This window comes from Crassostrea angulata, chromosome 4, assembly GCF_025612915.1.
Source record: "Crassostrea angulata isolate pt1a10 chromosome 4, ASM2561291v2, whole genome shotgun sequence".
Classification (NCBI taxonomy): Eukaryota; Metazoa; Mollusca; class Bivalvia; order Ostreida; family Ostreidae; genus Magallana; species Magallana angulata.
Genome location: NC_069114.1, coordinates 26199947 through 26219893, shown reverse-complemented (window position 1 = coordinate 26219893; position 19947 = coordinate 26199947). Strand labels below are relative to the sequence as shown.

The window sequence follows — 19947 nt, the reverse complement described above, 5'->3', positions numbered from 1 at the left end:
TGTGATTTTTCTCCATTTAAATCTTCTCTTGAAAAAATATGCTTAACATCTTATTGTTGGATGTTAAATGAATGTAGAAATTTAAGCTTAAAATTTTTTAACTGTTTTACTTGATTTTTGTAGATTTCTGGTACAAGTGATCGGGAAATGTCTGGATATGATCATAGAACATGAGTGGTCGTATCTTGGGTCACATGACCACGCTCACTTCCTGTCTCAACAACTGTCCCAACTCCTGCTGTACATCACACACATGTTCCAGTCAGGTAGGAGGGACTATAGATTGTAGTAATACTGTTATACAGATAGGAAGATGCAGTGTACTACCTTTAATAAGGTTATACACATTGAAGAATCATACACCACAGTATTTAGTCAAGTTCATGTTGGCTTTAGCTTAGTAATAATGGTTTAAATAAAATTTATCTTTTTGTATATGAAGTTCAACGTTTTACTATCTTGAACAGTTTTGTATGAAATAGACCTGCTGTGTTATTGTAATAAAAAAAAAAAATAGCACTTTATTCTTCAAAAAACTTGTTCAAGTGATGGCACCATGCATATTTTTTGTTCAATACAGGTATGTTTAGAAAAGTGGCAAATTGTGCCCTGCAGATTGCTCGAGAGGAAGAAAAAGAGGGTTTCTACAGCCTCAGAGAGCTCAATCATCACTTCCTGTTGCTCTCCATGACAATGCCGACCTTGACCTTACAGTGGTGCAACATCCTGATCCTCCTGAATTACGAAGACCAAAGTCTGTGGAGTGATGTGATGCAGACCCCTAATAGACACCTCAAACCGGGCACAAGGTACAGGGATTCATCGGTATACATGTATATACACGACAAGTAAAAGGAATTTAAATATTCTTAAAAGCATTTCATTGAAATTAGGGTGTACATACTGTCATTCACTATCCAATTGGTCCATGTTATGTACTTGTATATGAAATTGAAATATTTAAAAAAGAAAATGATCCATTGTACTCCTTCACTTAAATTATCAAAATTTGATTTTGTTTCTGTGAAACAAAATGTCAAATTTTAACCAAACTTGGTACAAGTATGTAGAATCCGTAAGAAAAATGTGCTATTCTTATTAAAGTAAAAAAATATAACCAATATCTCTCCTTCAAGGGGAGATGAATAATCAGGAGTTCTCTTGAGAGTTGGCTGTCCTCCTCACTCATGCATGTCTGTATCCTCTGTCAGCCTTTGCTCTCTGTTTTCAGTCAGTCCACCAGTCATGAGGCCCACCCTGTGGCAGAGACTCATTGCTGTAACCAGGAAATCCTACGCAGAGGAGGAATCATTCTTTTCTGTGATTTTGTGGTCAGTAATCTGTTAGATATGTAGATAAGACTTGATTACTTATGTCCTTGCAAATAGACTTGTAGCTTTAACAGATTTAAACATGTACTAGGGTACTTTATTTGATTTTAAGAAAAAAGTTATTTTGCAACAGATGAAAATTAATTACAATGAAAAACTTTATGAGAAAAGCATAAAGTGTTCAGCAGAAATGTTTTGAAGATTGATTTTTTTTAATCAATTTTTGCAAATTTCTTTCTAAACAAATAATGCATGCACATATCTGTACCATTAATGGTCTTAAAAGCTGTTTGATAATGATAAAAAGATCACTGGTATGTTTTAACAAAGAGCTGGCGTTGTGTTACAGTGTGAGAACATGTTGGACGCTGAACACATGACCTGGTTAGTGATTAACCATGTGACTGACCTGATTCAGCTGTCCCGGGAATCCCCTGTCCAGGACTTCATCAGGTAAACAATTATATGTAATGAAACACAGAATCCAAACCTTATCTGTTCACACATAAAATGTGGATATAATGTACCAAGTTATTGTTATACTTAAGTTCACTCAAATTAAAGATATGCATGTAATTATACGGTATGTGCATAAATAAAGTATCAATTTCTCTATGTTTTCAGTGCAATACACAGGAACTCTGCTGCCAGTTGTCTGTTCATTCAGGCTATTCATTCCAGAGGCCAAGATGTCTCCAAGGTATGCCACAAGTTGTTTTAGTCTTTTGAAACCTCTTTCTGAAAAAAATATTGATAGCTATAACAGTTTAATGGCTTGTTTTGAGGTAACCCTTTTCTGAACTGATTGATGTTTTGTGACAGCCGTCGCTGATCAAGAAGACGATGAAGTGTGTGGAGGCCATTCATCTCAGCCAGACAGGTGCCCTTTTGACCTTGTTGATTGACAAGTTCTTGAACACCCACCATCTGTCTGTGGCCCGCCTATGTGATACCATAGCCTGTCATCGCGTGGAGATGTTACTGGCCGACAACTTCGAGGTTTGTTGCACAGTGTGATTACCGTTTCTTCTGGCTGTAGATAGTGTAGAAATTACAAGTTCTTTTTTTTATAAATAAAATAAAATAATTTTATTCAGCACACTATTTTTTTTACATGTTTCTTTTTTTTGTAATTTCATATTAATCTTGTCAGGATGCCAAAAAGCAGTTGCCAGTAGTTGATTTAGACAAACTCCTGAAGTTTATGGACACCCACTCATTGTTAAAGAGGTACGTTTTATTCTCAGAATAGAAGAAATACAAAAAGTATTCATTTGTATTATAAACTAACTTTTACTCACTTTTGAGAAAGTTTTAGTTTTTGTGAGAATTTGCAAGTGCCTTGTTGTCATGTCTCCTTGGAAAACAGTATTTAAGTGTCTGTTGTAATTGTATCAACATAGATGTAGGTGTGTATGGTTATGAAAACTTGTCACAGCTAACAAGTTTATCATTGAATAAACATGAAATGAAAGTATCTCTAATAAAAGTTGGTTGATGACAGTATGCAAAACATGGTTCTTATGATATTTACACATCCACTAGGTGTTATTTAGAACCTAGGACTCAGTAGTATAATTTGATTGAAGGTAGAAGAACAATTACATACACATGTACACTATACACATGTACAGTTTACATGTAAGTGTGTGTATCGAAGGATAAGGAGTGTTTTGTTTATATTAGCAAACATGTTCATGTATGTCTATGAAAAATTACTTTTGTCTAAGCAGACATGCTAGCTTGTACATGTATGTCTATAGAAAGATACAGACTTTTGTCTTAGCAGACATGCTTTGTTGTACATGTACATGTATGTCAATGAAAAGATAAGGAATGTGTCTTTTGTCTTGGCAGACATGCTAGGTTGTACATATGCATGTATTTGTCTATAGACAGGTAAGAAGTTTCTTTTATGTTGGCAGACATGCTAGGTTGTACATGTGCATGTATGTATCTATGGACAGGTAAGGAGTTTCTTTTATGTTGGTAGACATGCCCGGTTGGTGTCCCTGCTACAGAAGCTGAGGGGGACACTGAACCCTGAGACCTCCCTGTCCCTGTGTAAAGGGGCCAGCCATCCTGTACTCCACCAGACAGAGTGCGTCCACAACCAGATGGACAAGGTAAGGGAATAGGTACCTGCTACACATACCTGTATGTGTAAATGGAGCCATACCTTTATGCAACTTGTTGCAAAAGAGATAGTCATGTAGCTTCAAAAACTCGTATGTAGGTGTGTTTTAGTGTGTTTTTAGTGTACCAAACTTTGTGGGCAAGATTTAAAAAAAAAATATAGCACTCATCATCCTTTAACTATGCATACTTCTTCAGCAATGCAATAAGTCGAACCCTATTTCATTCTATAGTTATCTGTGAGTTATTCATTGAGACAACTGATATTTTCAAGTATATACATGTACGACTAAAATTTTATGTATTAGTTAACTATAGAGCACAACAAAAAAGGTTAATTGGATTTTCAACACAGAGAAATATTTCTTGTTTTTGAGGGGATGCTTTACTTGGGGATGCCCATTATTTACAACTGAACAAAAAATCTGAGTTTAGTATTTAATACTTTTGCATGTGTGTGTTTGTCTTTCTGTGTAGGACATGTACCGGTCTCTAGTGAAGTACCAGTGTTTTCACCCTGACTCCAGTCCCCGGGAGTGCAGCCTACTGCTACACAAGCTGGAGTACGCCGAGATACTGGCAATTACCATGACCAAGGTAAGTGTAGATAGACATGGCTTATAAGGAAATAACATGATCCCAAAACAATGGACTTGTGTAAAATTTTATAAAATTTTGTTTTAAATAATTTGATGGAGATGGAGTTGAACATATTTTCATTTTAAACTTGATATGGATTTTATATGGATTTTATGCCTCTGAAAATTACAGTACATACTGTGTATATACCGGTAGGTAATCCAACTCATTTTAAAGACTTATCTGATAAACTTTGTGACAATTGATCAGTTGCAGCAGTGACTGGTATTATTTTGTTGATGTGACCCATCACATGTTTTGAGTTTGGCAGGTATGGTTACTAGTAATATAGATGATATAATCCAGTTATTCCACTCTCTCATTGACTTTTCTAGGAGTTCAGTTTGGACATTTTGTCGGAATGCTTGATCCTGGGGATCAAACACACCCTGATAAAGAGTACGGACTCCGTGACCGTGCTGGACAGCGAGGGGAACCAGGTGCTCCAGGAGCCGGTCACCGACAATCTATTCCAGGCCGCCCAGCTGACCTTGACCCGACACATCAATTACGTCATCAACCTGCTCCCTGTGCCCCACCAAATACTGAGCTTTTCGTCCCTCTACGTGAAGGAGAGTCAATATCAGGAGAAGATGAATGACGTCTTCTCCGACTCCTCGTGGAGGGACATGATTTTTTCCTTGACAAAGACACTGAACTGTTATTTACAGTCTTTGGCGAGGTTGCCATGGAGACCAGACATTCCTGTGGAATCTCACTGTGATATTTGTAAATTTAGTGTACTTTGCATGGAGGTAAGACATCTGTGAATCATCTGTTTTAATTACCGGTAATGATTACTGGTAAAATAAACTGTAATATTTATTTACCAGTAGTTCTGTTCCTGTTGAGTTATACATTTTTGCCATGGGAGCATTATATTTACATGTAAATATAATGCACTTGTGATGCCTGATTCATAAATGTTAATTGTTTCCACTTTTGGGAGTTCAGAATACTGGGTACATGTTTTTTTTTATCTAACTTTTGTACACGTTCTTTGAGAATGTTTTGGAATGTAAAGAATCAATATTGGGTCTAACAGAAGGGGGGGGGGTTGTTTTATTTTGAAATTTTAATGCTTTGACCACAGGGAACAGTAAACTTTTTGCTTTAAATGTACTCAAAATTTAAATATTGATTTCTGCAGCTGCTGTGTTGGATGTTTCACAATGACATACTGCCCACCTCAGAACAATTAAACACGTGCCTGATGTGTATGGCAATCATCCTGCAGAATCAGCAACTCTCCGCTGTGATTGGTCAAAAAGATCATGTGTCGTGGGTAGCATCCATAGTTTCTTCTATCTACCAAGTCTTTCTCTCATGTAAGTATTTGTTTGTGCTTTATGCCTTAACTTACATACAGACTATTTGTTACTTGTAGATGATAATAAAGATACATGTCATTACAGTGTATATATGGAAATTGTTGGTTAAAATGTGTACCTGAGTATTGATATTCTACTCTCTCTTTGTAAGAACTTAGTAATTGACATCAATGTTCAAGTTTGAGTCTTTTTCTGTTTTACTGACAAGGGTAGTTTTAGAATATAAAGAATCTATATAAACATTGAATTAATTTGCTATTTTAAAAGATTTATTGATGCAAATAAAAAAAAGTTGTTGCATGTAAAAAAGTTCTTGCTTGATATTATCCAACTTGTATTTTTGCTCCCAGTGGTACTCATTCCAGGGGACAAACTAGTCACAACAAGCCAAGAGTCGTTTGAGGAACCCAACAGTCAAAATGGTAGGTTTTGTTTCTTTATCAGGTGTACATCATCTGTATTTTGAATTGGCTACGTTTGATGTAAGCTTTGATGTAAGGTGACATGTACTTCCATGATTATGTCTGTATGTAATACAAGTCCATTGTGCATAAACATGTTAATATTCTATTGTGTATATGTACATTTTCCCAAATTTTGAAATAAGATATTTGATATTAAAGCAGAATTAAATTAAAAAAACAAGGAAATGGCAATACCTGTGATTTGAATCATGATCTTTCTTTTTTCTTTTCCAGAATTATCTGTGATTGTCAAAGCCTGTGATCAGATTTCAGAACTTGTGCAATATCTGTTGTCCAGCAGTAGGAGTTCTTACTCAGTGCCACAGTTTGTTGACTGCCATCTCACTACCATCATCATATGTAAGTCAGCCATCTCACTACCATTGGCATATGTAAGTCAGCCATCTCACTACCATTGGCATATGTAAGTCAGCCATCTCACTACCATTGGCATATGTAAGTCAGCCATCTCACTACCATCATCATATGTAAGTCAGCCATCTCACTACCATCATCATATGTAAGTCAGCCATCTCACTACCATTGGCATATGTAAGTCAGCCATCTCATTACCATCATCATATGTAAGTCAGCCATCTCACTACCATCATCATATGTAAGTCAGCCATCTCACTACCATCATCATATGTAAGTCAGCCATCTCACTACCATCATCATATGTAAGTCAGCTATCTCACTACCATCATCATATGTAAGTCAGCTATCTCACTACCACCATCGTATGTAAGTCAGCCATATCACTACCATCATCATATGTACATGTAAGTCAGTCATCTCACAACCATCATCACATGTAAGTTCGCCATCTCACTACCATCATCATATGTAAGTCAGTCATCTCACTACCATCATCATATGTAAGTCAGCCAGCTCACTACCATCATCATATGTAAGTCAGCCATCTCACTACCATCATCATATGTAAGTCAGCTACAATAAACTTTAAACTTTCACCTTTAATCAGTGGAAGATTGACTGCCTTCCAATATACTGACTTTGTGAAATTTGACCAGTTTTTGTCAGCTTGATTATATGGTGTTCATTTACTGTTAACCAACTGTTAATCATGACAGCTTTATTTTTCAATTGACTAATGATTGAATGGTCAGTGTAGAAAATATTTTGCCACGTAAAATCTATATTTAAATGGTAAACAAATTAAGGCATTAATAGACTAGTTGTCAGTAAGAATTATTTGTTGCTACTAGACTCTCCTGAACTTTGCTTAGTTTGAAAACTCTCTCTCTCTCTCTCTCTCTCTCTCTCTCTCTCTCTCTCTCTCTCTCTCTCTCTCTCTCTCTCTCTCTCTCTCTCTCTCTCAAAGCTGCTTTATGGTAAAGTGACTGTATTTGACCTCCTGTGTTACAGCATTAGCTCGCCTACCTGCCCTGAACAGTTACGCTCGGACACCCTCATTAGTCTGGAAGCTGGGATGGACCCCCACCCCCTCAGGCGAACTGAGGACGCACTTGCCTCCCTTGCCCGTGGATTATCTCAAAGATAAAGATGTCCTCAAAGAATTTGTGAGCAGAATTAATATGTTGGGTAAGGATGAAAAATTGATACACCCAGACAGTGAGTGTTGGGGATTAATAGGGTCAAATAAAAAAAAGAGAGATAGCATACTATGAAGACTTGCAAATGGATCATAAAACGTTTGTTTACTTTAGCTATGATATAAAGAATTTGATGAAATTTGATGGTAAGCATATTAGTTTTCTTGTAAAGTAAATCTAAAAGTTTACTCTTTCCAAGAAGCTTTTAAATAATAAATGATTGAAGTGTAAATACACTGTTCACATCATGGCATTAGTACTTTCTAGAACCTTACTGTAGTTGATTCTTTTATTTTGATTTCAATTTCTGTTGCGTTTGTTGACTTGTTACACCTGTTATCAGCATTGATTTGAAAACCCAGCTCCTGTATCTTTAACTGTTGTGTGTTACAGGGTGGATCAATCGGCAGCAGTTTGAGGAGACGTGGATGAGTTTGTTAGCAGTGTTGAACCCGGTCATAGAAGATGTGTCGGAACACATTCCCCAGGAGGTCAGTATGGGGAACTGTCCAAGGAAGTGTTGAGCAAAACAGGCACTCACAATTGCTCGCCAGAACTACCCAATACCTCTGAAACAATTGTTGGCGTTCGCTTGATCTGCTGAACAAGCCTTTATGTTAGATTTGCTCACATACAAATGCATGGCCATATCGTGTATGCATACATGTATATACCAAAACGAATTGTTAGTGCTTCAGTCAAAGGGTGTTCCTTATCAACCAATTTATTAAATCCAAATAACGTAAACTTGGTATTATGAATAGGTTACAAGTATCCAGACTTGTTGCATGCAACCTCTGGATGAGTTCTCAACAAGCCATTTGTTAACTGATAAATGACGAAAACAATTATTGGTTTACAGTAGCTAATTTAAACATTTGATAAAAATATGTGCTAAATTAAGAAACCTTTACGGCCTACTTTATGATAAAATATGAGATTTTTTCCTTCTGCAGGAAGAAATTGAGAGGTCTCAGTGTATGGTGATAGCTGTCAAAGCCATCACAGCCATGTTGTTACAGTCAACTTTGACCCCAGTTCCTGGTAACCCTAGCAACAGTGCATTTGAAGTTAGGCCAAGGGACAAACCTCTGGGCTTTCTTCATACAAGGTTAGGTGTACCCCCAAAAAAAATCTAAAGTGAAATGCTTACTGAAAGCAAAAAACTTGTTAGATATTGATTTAGGCTTGAAATAGTCATGTTTATATCAATTTCCATTGCACAGATGTGGTAAGAAGCTGACTATCATTCGAGGCATCATTGAAAAGGAGGTCCAGGATTTGTACAGAAAATGGTAAAAGTGATTTGATTAAAACTTGAGTGATATTCCTCAGATATTTTACAGTCATGCATAAAGTTCCTCAAATATTTTATTGTTATGCATAAAAAAATCAATGAATACATGTTTCAGACATGCAAGGAAGGGAAATAATTCTTCTTTTGAATATTATTTATTCTACCTTGAACAAAAATCAGAAAATTTTATAAATCAAGAAATACTGTATTTTCACACACTGAAAAAATTCTTGTTTTGTACATTTCATTTTCTACTTATAAAATAAGTAATATTGTGTGTAAAGTTCTAGAGGAGGATTTTAATCCAGTGCTTTTTCTCATTATTCATCAGTGAGGACCGGTCCAGCTGTAGCCTGGGGGAGGGAGAGGACCATGATGTCCTCCGGTACATGTTTGATAACAACCTGGAGAGGGAGGCTGATGACTCCACCTATAACCTGGGACAGGTAAGTCACGCATTACAGTCCTGCCTCAAAAGTTGTAAAACTCAGAAAACTATTTACCTTTGCTCATAGTTATTACATATACATGTGTACCATGTATTTGAATCTAGTGAGGCATTGAAGGTAACCAGCCCAATTGAGCACATGTATGTATGTTCAGTGTATATCCTATATAGTGGTGAATTGTTTGTAGGTGTCAGTGGAGTCTATCTGGTCAGTGGTGGGAGCCCTTCATGTACAAACAGCTGACTCGGACACTCCCGACTCTGTCAATAGCCCAGACCAGGAAAACACTGAGAAGCCACCACCCCTCCCATCCCAACAACAGTTCCCCCTCATCAGCATAGACAAGAGAGAGCGGACGGTCTCCCTGAGCGGCCTTGACATTCACTCCTGTCTGCAGTTTCTGTTGGAGCTGTATGGACAGTGGCTGTCTCCCAACAGTATCCTTAAACCGCCGCTGATGCTGAAAACAGAAGTGGTTAAGTCGGTAGGTCAGGGGTCTCTGTTCTTATTTAACGATAAAGAGGGAAGAGTGTCAGAACTTGTGGATTTTTGGGTTACCCTTTACCTTCAAATCTAGTTGTCTTTCTATGGGTATTAAAATATGTATGGATATTAATAGCGAGTAAGGTTTTATCCTTCAGATTTCATGTACCCTGGTACTTGTAAATTTTTGACTTCCTATTAATGATTGCATAGATTATGTTGGTTTATAATATAAAATTCTTAATTGTGGATATTGATGAACAATCTGATTTGGAACTCTACATGCTTTTAGGCTCTTCATACCTTAATTACATTTTAAACTTCTCTGTGTAGCTGGTTTCCCTGTCGGATTTGTTTGTGGAGAGAGAACAGTACGAGTGGATGTTGGATTTCCTGTTGGATATATACAAGGCTCATCCACCAGAAGATGAGATTGTGATGCAGTACATCAACGTGGGCCTCAGTAAAGCTGGGGCCGTCATTGGACTGGTCAGTACAATGGATACTTACCATGATAAGTGATACAGTTGGGCAATTGATACTTGATACTAAATGATCTACATAACACTTTGTGCTGAACTTCACTTTGAAGATCATAGTAGTGAACTTTATCAGCAGAAGTTACAATGCATTGCCAATGTATATTTACAAATGTTATAACAATTGCATTATCAGTATATAAGTACAGTAACTATATGTTTGATATTGAAAGCCAAAATGCTTTCATGAACTGATATGTTGAATTTTTCAAAACTTTAATGGAACCTTGTATTTCTTCTTAGTACTGCATATTTTTATATTGTCTTATTTAAGAAAAATACAGCCATGTAATTTTTTCAAATATTTTTCCTCAAGAGCTAAACAGTTTATTTTAAAAAACACTAATAGCTTTTGAAGTTTAAGATTGTCTCCATTTGCAGGATAGTTCAGCCATTGAGAAACTGATGAAGCAATTAGACATAGGACTCAGGAGCCCACATTTGCCGAGCAGAATCGCCGCCATGCACGGAATTCTGTACCTGCTAGAGGCAGGCGTTCAGGAAATAACAAAACCTTTGATGCCAATAGCAACCGACTTCTTACTCAGAAATTTAGGCAGCATTAGCCAGTAAGCTACATTTTCTTTTATAATTGTTTTTTTTCATTCTGATTTTAAAAAAATATTATATACATCACACAATTTCAAATTCATAATACTGATACTATGCAATACATGATAAGTAAATGACAGAGCATTATTTTTTTCCTTCACATTTTAGGACTTGTATAACTAGTCAGCAGTATATTTTAACAATGTGGGCCACAGGTTTCTACATCATGGAAAATTATCATGTGGATCTGAAGGATCTGGAATTTCCAAGCAAAATTCTTCAGGTTTAGTCACTTTCTGTGTTAATCTACTCTGCTCAAAATACATGTACATGCATCCTTTGATTAATATTCAGTAATGAATTTGTAGTGTTTTCATCCATCTATAATGTACATGTAAGTACAAGCACTCTCCAATTCTCATCCTAATAAATCCCTTGTGTATAACGTGCATGCGAAGAATTTGACATTTCCATAAACTTTGTAACAGCTTGCAGTTTCCACAGCCTCTGGAAACGAGGAGAGTGTGACCACTCCTGTGTATCTGGCCATCCTTAAAGGCTTGGAGAGACTGCTTTTAACTGATGTCCTCTCCCAGCAGGACTCAGACGCCATTGTTAAACTAGGTGTGGACAGGTAAGAGCCAAACTAGGTATGGATAGATTACAAACTCCTGAACTCTCTTTAGGGAAGTCTTAGTTTATACATTAAATTTTTTAGTTTCAGCAGTATAATTGTTTTTATTGTTATTTTAAATCAATTGATTCAGCATTAATTCCTAAAACCACAAATGCCCAAGTTCTGTACATATGTCACAATAAGTCGATGTTTTTATTGGAAAAATAAAAAGATATACATTTGAATATACAACATTTTTTGGACTGCCATTGCAGATTGTGTTTGCCCAGCCCCCAGAGATCTCTAGCAGCCCTTGGACTGATGTTTACATGCATGTACTCAGGTAACTTCTCTATCTTAACATTCTACCTACGAGATGTGAAACTTGGTTGAGCATTGACATTTTAAAAAATAAATTCTCGCCAAACCTTGCTGCTTATATCTATTTTTATCTTTTATTGATTTAACATTACTCTTTTGGCCAAAGAAATACATATTCATTCAAATTTAGTATTCCATTAAAAATTTGAAGATGTATTCACTAAAGAAGGATTGTTTCTGTTGGGCAGGTAAACAGTATGACCAGTACAGCCCCCTCCCCAGGGACTCAGCGGCCTACGATTTCAACGTGGTGTACCAGGACCCGGAATCTCTGATCGTGGCCATGGAACGAGTCACTGTCCTCTTTGATAGGTAGAGGAGTAAAGTTGTATTTTCTTTCATGCCCACACTGTATGTTTCATACATGCCCATAGACACTTGTATGTTCAATGGCACTAAAGAGTTAAACCCTGTCTATCAGTCTTTCTACCTTGAAGCAAGATTATTTTAATGAAATAATTCTAATGAACAAATTTTGATTGCACCAAGAACTACATGTAATTGATAAGTGTCACAAAATGTTGGATTAGCCAAAAAGATTACTTACAGAAATATCTGTCCAGTCTCAAGTGTGCCCTGTCAAACTGTTGTATCTACATGTATATCACGTATAACTGTGTGTAACATTCCAGAATAAAGAAGGGCTATCCTTATGAAGCAAGGGTTATTACTCGAGTACTTCCTACATTCCTGGCTGATTTCTTTCCTCCACAAGACATCATGAACAAAATCATCGGGGAGTTTATCTCCAGTCAGCAGCCCTACCCTCAGATGATCGCTATGGTTGTGTTCCAGGTACTGTAGTGTAATATGTTCCTTAATACTATTGTGTAATATGTACACTAGTACTCCAGTGTAATATGTTCACTAGTACTCTAGTGGAATATGTACCCTAGTACTGTGGTGTAATATGTTCACTAGTACTGTAGTGTAATATGTTCACGAGTACTGTAGTGTAATATGTACCGTAGTACTGTAGGGTAATATGTTCACGAGTACTGTAGTGTAATATGTACCCTAGTACTCTAGTGTAATATGTACCCAGGTACTGTAGTGTAATATGTACCCAGGTTCTGTAGTGTAATATGTACCCTAGTACTGTAGTGTAATATGTACCCAGGTACTGTAGTGTAATATGTACCCTAGTACTGTAGTGTAATATGTACCCAGGTACTGTAGTATAATATGTACCCAGGTACTGTAGTGTAATATGTACCCATGTACTGTAGTGTAATATGTACCCTAGTGCAGTAGTGTAATAATCTTGGATTTAAGTCAGTCAGCTGTAAAAGTTTTGATTCAAAGATATAGGCCTAATAGAGGGATTTCCACTGATAATGTGTCTTCTGTTTGATAATCATACTTTCATTGTTTGAATGTACAGGTGTTTAACAATCTCCACAACCAAAGCCAGGAGGCTCTAGTCCAGGACTGGGTCATGCTGTCTCTATCCAACTTTACCCAGCGGACCCCTGTATCCATGGCAACATGGAGTTTGACCTGTTTCTTCATCAGTGCCTCAACAAACTCCTGGCTTAGGCCTCTGTATCCTTTCTTCATATTTGATTTCATGGACTTTTTGTTTCACTCTAGGTTTCTTTAAAACTGGATTTCTTTTACACACCTTTGAGGATTTTTATTCCCTAGTTTTTGTTTTGACAATATTGAATGCTTTTTGCAATGAAAATGTGCTTAAGTTTGGGCATAGTGAAACTGAAAAAAAATTTACCAATTTTTGCTACATCATGTGTCTCATACATGTGCATCAGATATATAGACATATACATGCATCACTGACTTTATGTATTGAAAATACAGAACATTTGTCTTGAATATAAGGTTACAGGCTAGAAAATGAATTAAGAAATTTGAAGATTCCTTAATGAGTCTGTAGAATTAACCACGTCATTAACAGGATGGGGAAGATGGAGGCCGTTGACCAGAATTTGTTCTGCATGGCCGCTCTCGACTTCTATTCCATTCTGAAGGACAAACAGCAACAATGGGCCTTCATTTCAACATTCCAGAATGTGTCAACACTTGGACCCCCCTACACTGATCTGCTGGGGAGGCTGGAAAAAGCCTACCCTGAGCACTTCTCCCAGAAAAAGTTGATCAAGCCCCACCCATTGACCTGAGATCTTAGTCTGTTTAAATACGTTGTTTGGTAGATGATTGGGGTCACTGGTTTGTAGGAGCCATTCCATGAACACTTGTCAGACATACTGTTAAATTCAGGGTTTGAGCAAAAAGGTCACATAAGCATTTTGGATATCATTGAAATAGATCAAATTAAGCGTAACTCTATGATCATTTTGATGAAAGGACGGTAGTACAGTGTATTATAAATTAAGGTAATCTTGAAGATTTCATGCAAGTTTTTATGGCTATGTCAATTTATGATTGATGCATTGAATGTTGATACTTTTTTTTTGCAATATCAATTTTTTCATTTATCTTCTTGATGACAGAAATATCAGTTTTTGAGTAGTGCTAATATTTTGGATTGCATATGTTTACCCCTCACCATATCGAAGAATGAAATATCAAGATTTTAAAGAATTGATATCTTAGCAAGCCAAGCTTTTCTGTACATCTTTTTGCAAGATTAGGTATCAAATCATGTAGTAATTATGAAATACTGTCAAACACTTTGTTAATTAATCGAGTCTATAATTTATGTTATATACCCTATGTAGGCATTGCAACTATATATATTCATTATAGTGCTAACGAAAGCATAATGAAGTTATAAAATTAATTGTTGATCTCCATATATTAAAAAAAAAAATAGAAGTGAGGGTTCCTATTTATATTAAGTGCTTTACTATATATTATCTTTATTTTGTTTGACTTTGTAATATTTTAATCATTTATTATAATACTCACTTTGGAGAGTTTGATTTTTTCATGATTTGATGTGAGAGAAAAAACAATTCCCAACAGTCAGGAATAAGGAACTGAAGTGTTGTGGGAGAAACAGTTATATATGTTATTTATGGGGATATAAAACATTCCTTTTTGTATTCATATAGATACATAAAGTACAAACAAAAGTGAAACTTTTATTCAGATACTGGTACATGTACTAAGAAACCAGTTATTGTTGTTATTGTACTGGTGAATAATACTTACTGGTTTAGAAGTTCTGTGAACTTATCAGTGCTGAATATCAAAGAACTACTCTTAAATAAAAAATGATATTAAAAGGGCTTTGTACAATTTAAAATAACTTAAAATATTGACACAAAATAATTGCACCTTGAGATGAGGTTCTCAATATTATATTGATTGTATTTACAGATGACTGATCAATGATTCTTTTTCGTGAAAGAAAATGACTTGAAAAGAATTCTTTTGATTCTTAGCTAGATAATGAAAGTAAATCAATTCAAGAAATTTCTGAAATGGTTAGCACTAGTAGAGTTTTTAGTTTCAGTTCAAATAAGTGATCTTATTGACACCTTTTCTGGTACAACTTAATAGATTTAGGTCACTTAAAACAATTCTAGGTCATAAGACATGAAAGTAGGTCATGCATTGTATACCATAGTCAGATTAAATATCATGTAGCAACGCCTTGTAATGTATTATTGAATTATTTATACATTGTTGTTGTTGTTGCTTTAGCATTTATTTCATGCAAGAAATAAAACTTTTTGTTAAAGATAATTCCTGGGGTGTTCTATTTTTTTAAATTCACTTTTCTGATCAAATTTTGTCGGCTGTCTGTCATCATTGCCGTTGTCCTTGTCGTAAATTTTATTATATTGTTTGTCCTCTTCTTCAGAACAGGCCAATACCAACCAAACTTGGCACAAAGCATCCTTTGGGGAAGGACTTTCAAGTTTATTCAAACGACGGGCAAGGTCCCCTTGAAAGAGGGGGATAGATATAGAATTATTGAAAATTTGTTGGTATTTTTCAAATTTTTCAAAAATCTTCTCAAAAACCATTTAGCCAGAAAAGCTGAGACTTGTGTGGAAGCACCCAAAAATACTTTAGATTCAAGTTTGTTCAAATCCTGATCTCTGGGAGTAAGCTGGGGCCACAAGGAGGTTGGGGTTGAATTTTTTCATATTTAATAAGGAGTATATAGAGAAAGAAGTGGGGTCTTTAGCTCCTGGTATGAAAAAAAAATAGGATGAACGACCTGGGGGCTACAGTTCCGTATGTGTTAAAAAAGTGTTAAAAAGTTAAAGTTACGGCGTACATTTTCGCTAGTTTTTGATTGATTAATCTTATCTCCGAACACATTCTGTACAGATATTCGATTCCAAAAAATAGCAACGCATGAATTTATGTGTTTATAAATATTATAATTGAGTGAAGGTCGTCGCCTGTGTTATTCTCTTTTTCATGTCGGGAACTTGATATGTCCGTCTCAAATTTCTTGGACAGCTACAGACGATTAATTATAACACAAATTAACAAGTTAATCTATTATCTTAGACACGGGTAGTCGTTTGGGTTGTCCAGGAATGGCAGGATTATAAACTATACACCTACAGTAATGCTCACGAGTATCCCGACATCCACCGTGGAAAAACACGGTGAGTCATCCACCGTGGAAAAACACGGTGAAAAACGATCTACGCTTTATAAAACAATGTAGGTGTACTGTAATACATGTACGCGTAATAAATACTAGTTCAATGATATCAAAACATCGGTTGTTATTACATAACATAATGTTATATGTTGCAATGAGCACACAGTAGACCTCGTATACAATAAAAAAACATTTTTTGGTGAAAAAATAGTTTATTTCGCTTAACCTAATAAAATAAATACAATGTAGTTAAATTCAAATTAACCCCAGTTCGTTAAATTTTCTTTACCCTTATAGTACATGTAATAGAAAAGCTTTATGATATTTGCATGTTTAACAAACAATTTTTTAACGATACATTGGAGTATTTTGTGTACACAGAGAGTGTGTAATGAAAACAATCAAGTTCGTTGGTTTCAATCTCGTTTTAAGTCATTGTTTATCAAAGCACTGTAGATTTCCCCCCGTTGAAAATCTTTATTTTCTCCCGAACATTTTTCTGATTTGGGAAAGAAATCCTTTTCTTTTCTTTTGATTCTCATCTTTTATCTGTTGAAAAAAACCCGCCAGAATAAACGTTTATTATTCAATCCAATATTATAATAGCAAATCAATACACAATGTTTATAGCATTCTCGAAATGGACCAGAAGACAAGAACATTAAAGAAACATCATTTCTTGAAGTGCTAACCATTTTTGGACGGGAGGTGGCGCCACAGCAAAATAGTCGCACAAACCGGGATGTTTGATGTTCGTTCTGCTAGAAAAAAAAAACCCCAAAATGAAAAATAATCGAAATATAAATTCTTGCATGTTGCAGTTTATCTTTAGACACATAATGTTACTTTGCGGTTCTATTTTACCTCTTCCTCATCCACGCTAGAACATGGATCAGATTCTTTGATTCCTTGATCGTCTATTGTTTCAATTTCAGTGTCAAGCCTTTGTTGGATATTTGCGTTGACCTGTTCACAAAAAAACAAAACCAAAATCCCGTCAATACGTGTACTAAGTATATGTGAATTTACAGAAATTATATGGATGCACATTACTGATACTAGCAAGCATAAATAATAGAAGACACACCTGCGAGTCCCCGGGAGCCTGTTGTTCTATGGATTGCATCAGTCCAGAGTACGTGTTTAGTGTCAGCCATTCATAGGATAGTGGTGCCAGTCCTCGGGCTGGTGGCCTCGGTAAACGGCGATATTCATAAACCTCCCGCATGAAGTCTTTGTCCCTGTAACGAACAAACGCGTGTGTGTGTTTATTCATATTTTCAAATTATTTTTCACAGTTAATTGATTTACAATTCTTTTTAATTTCCGTAAAATATTTGAACCTACAACAGGGCGGCGCTGAATTTTCCTAACATTGTCGAAATACTCTCTTCAGCTGTTGGTATCTAATCATTTAGAAGAGAAAAAAATATTATGTTGAAAATGATATAAATGGATATATGTAGTACTGATTCATATGTTGATGTATATTAATTTAATGCCTTCATTTATACTATACCTCTGCAGGTCTGATGGTACGGGTTGTTGAGGTTTCGGTGGCATTTAATGGAAACATCTCCCGGTCCTACAAGAACACAAAAATTCCACTTTATGATAATAATCATAAAGAGCACCAGAGAGAGAGAGAGAGAGAGAGAGAGAGAGAGAGAGAGGGGGGGGGGGGCTTACCACGGGATCAGTAAAGAAATCTTCAATCTGTCTTCGTCTTGCCTCTTTAGCCTTCACCTCTTCTTGTCTTGTTATTTCACTGCTTTTATCCTAATAAACAATAACAATTTCTTAATTATTTCTCAAAATTTCAAAGTTTTTTGTATTAACACATTATCCACATGCATCTATTGACCCAATATTTGTGAAATGAAATTTTAAGTGCAATAGATACATGGATTTATTTAGGTTTATTGGTGATTTAGCCATTTTTTTAATCGTATTTACGATACAAACCTCCTGTACAGCTGTTAGAACAGTTTGGATTGGAGACCAGTTTGTAGTCGGCCCCAGAGTCTGTTTCTGAAGCTGATTGTTGTTTCTGTTACATTTCTACATAAAGGACAGGATTGATATGATGATAGAAATCAAGAAGAAAAAAATGAATGAATGAATGTAACCAAATGAATAAATACTGAGTCAAACTTTACTTACTTCAAGACCGCCCTTGACTTCGGTGATTTTGGAGCTTCTTCCTGTGATCACGTGACAGTATCCCCCTGTCTCCAACACCCCGTCACTAACCGATTTCTGAAGAGAAAACTCGCGATTATTGATGCATTTTTAGATCCAATAAAGTAAAAACATTGTAAATGGTAAATAGTCATGCCTTTGGCTTCAAAAACTGAACTACCTTGACAATGTAGTCTCCAGCATCGTTTGATGAGGCCCAATTCAGATCAACTGATTCTGTAAATTTGGGTCTGAAAATAATATCTCCAGTCTTCGTATTAAGGACAACCATCTAAAGAGAAAAGAGAAACTGTGAATTAATAACGTAATAACATACTCTGACTAATATGTTAAAGATCAGTCAGGTCTAAGGTAGGGTTTGGCGTGTTTTGTTACCTTTCGGATGTAAAAGATGACCACCTCATCTTCTCGCCTTATTAATGCTCCACCGCGAGAAACCACTACCTGATCAAAATAAAGAATGAATGTCATGAGCGGATCTAGAAATTTTTTTCAGGGTGGGGGGGGGGGGGGGTCTGACGGTTATTTGAGTTTACCAGTGGGGTCTGAGGCATATTTTTGGTAATTTTATAATATAAATTTAAAGAAATTTGAATTTGCCGGGGGGGGGGGGGGGTCCGGACAGAACCCCTTTACCCCCCCCCCCATCTAGATCCGCGCAAGAATGTGATGAATATTCATCTGAATATGTAAATATATATTACAAGCATAAAGAAAAGACATTAGTTGCATGAACGTTAACCCGACATTATTACGGGTATATTGGGTGAATTCTTTTTATTGAAGAATATTTTTGCTCAAATCATTTTTTTAAACAATATCTTACATAATTTTCAATTAAACATACCTTGCTTGAAAGTTCCATTGCGTCTTTTTCGGTATTTCCGATGAAAACTTTAAAAATTCTCAATAAAACAAAATCTCCGCCTCTCAACGCTGTTGAAACCCGCAAAACTTTATTTGTTTTATTCGGGAACGATTATGACGTCATAAAGGAATTACGACGTAATGATATTTGGGTAAAAATAACGTTCGATACTTAGATACGGAGAACGAGAGTCGTGCGCGCCATCTATAGCGTTCTTTCGGGTAATGTTTGGTTTATTTACTTGCCATTTGACAAAGCATCGCTGATCGTTTGTTTTTGCTTCAGAGACTCTTGATCTTGCAACCAAGTCTGTTGCTTTTGTTTAAAGCTTGCCCATATGTTAATTTTGAAAATTCAAAGTTCAAGTTACATTAAATAACGTCCTTTTTTTATTCTTTCTGCTGTCCATAGTTTTGCAAAAATAAGAAATATAATCAATTTTTTAACCATTATTGTAGAATTTGCTTCCTAAATATATTTGAAGGAATTCTACCTTATACATAACATGATAAACTGCACGATTACAAGTA

The 19947-nt window shown here is 35.9% G+C and overlaps 2 protein-coding genes across 3 annotated transcripts in view; one reads left to right on the top strand and one right to left on the bottom strand.

The window, feature by feature from the left end:
* The window catches only part of LOC128180714 (huntingtin-like), a 31863-nt gene extending 16396 nt beyond the window's left edge, over positions 1 to 15467 (top strand). For both annotated transcript variants that reach the window (XM_052848840.1, XM_052848839.1), the window contains 28 exons: positions 124 to 266; positions 581 to 809; positions 1232 to 1331; positions 1681 to 1784; positions 1956 to 2031; positions 2154 to 2330; positions 2485 to 2561; positions 3325 to 3457; positions 3945 to 4064; positions 4442 to 4861; positions 5257 to 5434; positions 5788 to 5859; positions 6136 to 6261; positions 7291 to 7467; positions 7872 to 7969; positions 8435 to 8589; positions 8705 to 8773; positions 9107 to 9221; positions 9412 to 9708; positions 10041 to 10196; positions 10628 to 10815; positions 10967 to 11081; positions 11287 to 11432; positions 11690 to 11757; positions 11984 to 12107; positions 12428 to 12590; positions 13180 to 13340; positions 13690 to 15467. In XM_052848840.1, the coding sequence (XP_052704800.1) occupies positions 124 to 266; positions 581 to 809; positions 1232 to 1331; positions 1681 to 1784; positions 1956 to 2031; positions 2154 to 2330; positions 2485 to 2561; positions 3325 to 3457; positions 3945 to 4064; positions 4442 to 4861; positions 5257 to 5434; positions 5788 to 5859; positions 6136 to 6261; positions 7291 to 7467; positions 7872 to 7969; positions 8435 to 8589; positions 8705 to 8773; positions 9107 to 9221; positions 9412 to 9708; positions 10041 to 10196; positions 10628 to 10815; positions 10967 to 11081; positions 11287 to 11432; positions 11690 to 11757; positions 11984 to 12107; positions 12428 to 12590; positions 13180 to 13340; positions 13690 to 13933 (4231 nt within the window). In that variant the 3' untranslated portion in view covers positions 13934 to 15467. The remainder of the gene's footprint in view (positions 1 to 123; positions 267 to 580; positions 810 to 1231; positions 1332 to 1680; positions 1785 to 1955; positions 2032 to 2153; positions 2331 to 2484; positions 2562 to 3324; positions 3458 to 3944; positions 4065 to 4441; positions 4862 to 5256; positions 5435 to 5787; positions 5860 to 6135; positions 6262 to 7290; positions 7468 to 7871; positions 7970 to 8434; positions 8590 to 8704; positions 8774 to 9106; positions 9222 to 9411; positions 9709 to 10040; positions 10197 to 10627; positions 10816 to 10966; positions 11082 to 11286; positions 11433 to 11689; positions 11758 to 11983; positions 12108 to 12427; positions 12591 to 13179; positions 13341 to 13689) is intronic.
* A 1089-nt stretch (positions 15468 to 16556) lies between these two features.
* LOC128182523 (uncharacterized) lies at positions 16557 to 19754 on the bottom strand. The gene is made up of 12 exons (XM_052851201.1): positions 19393 to 19754; positions 18925 to 18989; positions 18710 to 18820; positions 18511 to 18606; positions 18313 to 18408; positions 18037 to 18126; positions 17867 to 17932; positions 17695 to 17753; positions 17435 to 17588; positions 17212 to 17313; positions 17040 to 17108; positions 16557 to 16896 (listed from the first exon to the last, which is right to left on the bottom strand). Exons 1-12 carry the CDS (start codon positions 19412 to 19414, stop codon positions 16825 to 16827), a joined length of 1002 nt encoding a protein of 333 aa, XP_052707161.1. The 5' UTR covers positions 19415 to 19754; the 3' UTR covers positions 16557 to 16824.
* Between the last annotated feature and the right edge of the window lie 193 nt (positions 19755 to 19947).

What these genes read in the sequence shown, in the direction of transcription:
- LOC128182523 (XM_052851201.1), bottom strand. Translation starts at nt 19,414, where the DNA reads ATGGAACTTTCAAGCAAGGTAT. An exon ending in ATTTCTTTACTGATCCCGTG is followed by an intron (nt 17,933 to 18,036) that starts GTAAGCCCCCCC and finishes GTGTTCTTGTAG; the next exon opens with GACCGGGAGATGTTTCCATT. An exon ending in AAATTCAGCGCCGCCCTGTT is followed by an intron (nt 17,589 to 17,694) that starts GTAGGTTCAAAT and finishes TGTTCGTTACAG; the next exon opens with GGACAAAGACTTCATGCGGG.